Genomic DNA, 5,499 nt, shown 5'->3' on the forward strand with positions numbered 1-5,499 from the left:
ACAGCAGTTAACAGCCCGTCTCAAAAGTACATGTACCACATATTCTTTCACTTCTATTATTATCCTTACTCTTGATGTTGTGGGTCCCAAGGGACCAGACTAAAGGAGGATGATCATTGATCAAGAGCTTTTCATGTGTCAATAACAAACATGGTTTGTGTGCTTGGAAACTACAAATCTCTTCAGAGTGGTACAAAGTGACTGGTACAACAAGGTGAGGTCAAATTCTGCTTCCAAGGTCTCTGGTCCAGGCTCTTGCTGCTCAGTTCAGCAGCCATTTTTATATTACAGTTAACTTAAGTACATGCCCAACTATGGCTTCAGTGCAGTTATCACTTATTGTGCTAAATAAGGTATGCGGGAATGTACAAATAATAACCATGAAACTTCTACGCGCACATATCGCTAGCAGCATAGGGCAGTTAGACACTCTCCCCTCCTCCTTATCCACTCTTGGTAATATTTACATATTTAGTACAAGCTGAAGTATCATTTGAAAGTCCACCCTCCAGTCCACCTACTAAGAGAGACACAGTGCAACTCACTTTATCAAGTAAATATAAATTAATAAATATCATACATGTAGATGATGCTTCAAAATATCTTTTGTTCATTAGATAGTGACGAGGTATTTAGTTTACTAGAGAGGCATGGATATTCTGGTATCAATTATTATGATCTTGGTCTTTATCTGGGTCTGTATGCTTTTAGACTTGATACTATTGAGATAGAGTATGAAAGAGATGATCGTAGCTGTCTAAACGAGTGTTTGAAGGCATGGTTGGAACAAGAAGATAATGTAATGAGTAAAGGTGGTCCAACTTATGACACATTAATACAAGCATTGAGGGAGATTGGAGAGAATGATGTAGCTGATCGGATTGAGGGAAAGGAACAAAGTAAGGGTTTTATATATTTTTATCCATGAGTTTTATGTGAAACCATAAATTAACTTAACCATAAATTCAGGAGAGGTAGGCAATGATTTAAAAAAAAATTTTTTTTTTCTATACATATACCACATAATTGGCCAGCATTGTGAGTATATAGTTTACTTTACCAAGAGTTGAATTTAATGGGAAAACAATTATCTTGCCTTGCTACCTTAATTCTTGGTGTTACTTTTGGAAGATAGAAAGCATTTTGAAGATTGGATGGAACGGCAATCTTTCAGCTTTCCAGGAAAAGGACTTTTATCATTTTTCCATTGTGCCTGTGCCAGCCTATGTCCACTATTTATATACATGTACATGTACATCCTCAATGTTTTGTGTAGATACCAGTATTCATTAGGAAAATTTATCTTTTAGTAGTTGACACTGAGCTCATAGATAGCAATAAATAAACCTGTCACTATGAATATAAGAACACTCTGATTACATTGTTTCTCCTTTCCCGCCCGTACATGCCCACATTGGCAGTTAATTATTTAATTCTTCATACATACACATCATACATATGCATATTGCAATACCGTATTTGCTCTATTAAACACCCGGGTGTTTATTTCTTAACAGGAAAAAATCAGGTAAAAAAAAGAAAAAAAGCCTCCAGAGGATTTGAACCCGCAACCTTCAAGCTGTGTAAACTGTACTCCAACAGTTAGGCCATCTGGCACAATCTAAATCCTGTGGCTCATATATTGGCTAAAATATGCATATCTATAGTTAGAAAATATTTGGCATGGGCATTTATTTAAGCAGGGCGTTTATTCGAGCAAATATGGTAATTAAAAATGTTCATGAATATCAATGAAGCTGCCCACCTGCATCAGCCCAGGGATCTAATTGGAGTGGCCTAATGGTGCACTTATGTTTGATTATTATTGTACACATTTCAAATACATTTTATTATTCAACTTTTACTACAGTACCCAGTGCCCCTTCAGCTTCAAAGGTACAGCCTAATTACAGCAGCAATACTAGTATTCCTACTGAAGACACTTCAGCTACTGATAGAATACAAGAAATTCAGAATCCACTCATTGAAAGTACATGATAGTGATAAAATTATTAACCACACATGCTTACATGTACTACAACTTACTTTCACCTGAGCAAGATTGTTCCAATGATATTATTTGTGCCATAAGGTGTCATATTTTTGATTTCAAAAGAGTTTTAAGGTGGACTTAACAATGATACGCTAGTCTTGATGTTACATTGATGATAGAGTTAATCTGTAGCATCTATGCATGCATATATATATATAAAGGTAAAAATATTCACACTTTTAAAAATTGATGTTATGCTGCATGGCAATTAAAATATTGTAAATTCATCTTAAGTCAGTAATAACTCTCTTACCAATCATGGTGAACATATCAGAATGAACACTTGAGCTCTCAGATAATCAATCACCTTTTAGGGTACAATAATATTCTAAGTATATGCTGGCCTAGCCCTTGTGTAATATTGTACATATAAATCTGCCTTTAGTACTTATACTTGTACATACACCACTAGCCTCACATAGCCAGACCCATCCTCCTTTTTGACTTTTGTCCAAAAGTCAAAAAGGGGTGGAGAATCTGGCCACGTGAGACCATAGATATTAGAATAAATGTACTAATATCTATGGTGAGACTAATATACCACATGTAGCCCTACCCAACTGTATATGTATACTTTTAAAGCAGAGGCTTAGCTACTGTTCAGACTAACTGCAGCAGTGGGAGAAAAATATATTGGTTATAATTTTGTTGCAATTTAATACCATATACACCATTAAGAGTTGGCGCACAGACCAGGCCTGATGTCAGCCTGAATCAGTCCTGATACAATCATGGAATCAGCCATGGTACATGCATGATAAGCATCTATACTGGATCAGGCCAGATCAACACTCCTGATTCAGTTGTGATAGCCATCTGGGCTGTACCAGTACTGATATCAGGCCTGATCCAGTAATTTTGGGCAGCAGTCCTGGATCAAGCATGGTAACATTTGGGCGTGTAGCAGTGTGGGCCTAATATTTTGTGATTTGCTTCAAGTGGGAGAATTTGTGGTTTTAATTTTCATGGTTGATAGTTTACACAGCCTGCATAACACCTCAATAATTTTGTGGTGTGTCCCAAAATCATGAAAATAAAACACCACAAAAATTACCCACTATATAGTATTAAACCACCAAAAAACATCGTTTTCTTGGATATAATTTTTGCAAATTAAAGCATTCTGCCATTTTGTACCAGATTTTAATTTCAAAATCTCAACAAAACTGCAAAACTGGCAGTGAAACTCAAAAGTTTCTGGCTATATGGTATAAGGAAAAATGAGTGTTTGGGTGAACACAAGCTTATAGTTTTGACTTATAGCATTAAATCAAAACAATGTGTCATTACATTATCATTGTTAATTTTAGGAAAAATTGAAAAATGGCTGGAAGAAGGTGAAGTTGAGCTAAAAATCACTCGTATCAATATGCATGGTGCACCTGGAGCTGGTAAAACATGTTCATTACACCTCCTACTTAATGAGCCACCACCTGAGAAACTTACCAATAGTACACCAATAGCTTGTCGCGCTGTTAAAGCAACAAGAATATCAATTGATGATAAAAATAAGAAATGGGAGAGGGTTGATATTGAAGATTTACTTAATCAGCTAGCATCTGCAGAAGTGGACAAAGCACCAAAGCCTGAAGATGATGTACCTGCTCATTCAGATGAACCATCACTGGAAGAACCACCTAAAACTGAACTAACCGAGAATCAATCACCTGAGAATGAAACAATCAAGATTGAACCAATCAATCCAATGGAGAATGTACGAAGTGAAAGTAAACCAATCAAAAATAAACAAGCAGAGAATAAAACAACAGAGATGAAATCAACCAAACAGAATCCAGCTAAGAATAAACCAACCAAAATGGAATTAGTTAAAAAAATGTTACAAGCTTTTAAAGAAGGAAAGTCTAAAAAGTTTAGCACAAATTGGGTTTATTTTATTGATTCTGGTGGTCAACCAGCATATCGAGAGTTGTTACCTCTTTTTACAAGAGCAGCTGCACTGAATATCATCACCATTGATCTTACCAAAGATCTTGATGAGAAGTGCATGTTTCAATATCGTATTAGTCAGCATGCATCTCCTATTAATATGAATTTGAGGTATTCCAATTGTGGTATAATTCGATCAACAATTAGCTCGGAAGCTATGTTGAACTTTGTCAAGTTTCCTTATGTCACTAAGTCTGAAATGCCTGACCACCCTCATTACCTCATACTTGGTACACGTAAAGAGTTGGTAACCGAGGAAAAGCTTAAAAAAATGAATGAAAGTCTGATAGAATATAAAGCTAATAAAAAGGTCATTCCCCATAATAAGCGTCAAGGCTCAATTATATTTCCAGTTAATACATTGCTCCCTGCTGGGTCTAATGAAAGAGAAAAAGCTAGTGTAGAGCTTTGCAATACAATTTCAGCTTTTGGAGTGGCCATGACCATTAAATTGCCAATTCGACTGTTTACTTTTGAGATAGCACTACAGTTAGAAGCTGAGAAGAAGAAACGAAGTTTTCTTACAAAAGGAGAAGTAACTGAGATTGGTAAGTCTCTCCAACTTGATAAAGAGTCAGATATCAATGAAGCTCTTCAATATTTACACAATGTCACTATCATTCTCTACTATCATGATGTTGATATCCTAAAGGATTTGATATTTGTTGATCCTAAACCAATCCTTGATGTCCTTTCGCATCTAATAGCTGTTACATACGTTCACCACACTGAATTACAGATGATCGCTGATCCATCTCCTTCAATAGATGAAAGAAATAATCTTATTGATTTCGGCCTTTTTAAGGAAGATTTTCTTAAAATTATTGGTAAAAAATTCTTTAATAAAGACTTTAACTCATTTCACATAATCACTCTTCTAAGACACCTCCACATCATTGCTGAAGTAGGAGAAGAAGGAGACTATTTTTTTCCATGTGCATTGCCATCTTACGATAAGCTCAATCCTGCCCCAACAAAAGTACAACCACTTCTCATAGCATGGGAGATTAAGAACAGTGGGACAAAAACTCTAGCCATCCCTCAAGGATTATTTCCTTTAACCATTGTACACCTTTTAGAGAAAAAAGATAGTGTAGAATTTACTCCAGATCCAGCAGGCAACGAATACTACAGATATAATGATGCCATGTCACTTTGTGTTTACATAGAAAAGGAAGAGTACACCATTGATATCATCAATTGCTATACACATATTGAAATACATTTAGATGAGTCCAGCAAGGAATTTTGTCCACAAATTCGAGACTTAGTTACAGATGCTATCAAAAGAAGCAGTGACAATCTCAAAGTTGATAAAAGCCATATCTTTGCATTCAAGTGCCTTCAAAATAAACAATGTTACTGCATTGTCAAAGAAGATTTGTCTTCTACTAAATGTACTCAATGTCGATCACACTGTAAAGTGCTGCAAGGTGATGATGATAGCTACAGGTGCTGGTTTAGTGATTGTCAATCATTCAGTCCAGGTTAGTAATACA

At 35.8% G+C, this 5,499-nt stretch overlaps 1 protein-coding gene across 1 annotated transcript in view; it reads left to right on the forward strand.

Annotated features, from left to right (window-relative positions):
- Window positions 1-5,487, forward strand: part of LOC109582865 (uncharacterized) — a gene marked incomplete at its 3' end in the record, with an annotated part of 15,260 nt that extends 9,773 nt beyond the window's left edge. Inside the window, exons 5-8 of the mRNA XM_019997894.1 lie at window positions 476-553; window positions 618-899; window positions 1,871-1,990; window positions 3,364-5,487. Coding sequence (XP_019853453.1) covers window positions 476-553; window positions 618-899; window positions 1,871-1,990; window positions 3,364-5,487 — 2,604 coding nt within the window. The remainder of the gene's footprint in view (window positions 1-475; window positions 554-617; window positions 900-1,870; window positions 1,991-3,363) is intronic.
- Window positions 5,488-5,499: the final 12 nt, after the last annotated feature.

Source organism: Amphimedon queenslandica, unplaced genomic scaffold (assembly GCF_000090795.2).
Source record: "Amphimedon queenslandica unplaced genomic scaffold, v1.1 AMPQUscaffold_13348, whole genome shotgun sequence".
Taxonomy (NCBI): domain Eukaryota; kingdom Metazoa; phylum Porifera; class Demospongiae; order Haplosclerida; family Niphatidae; genus Amphimedon; species Amphimedon queenslandica.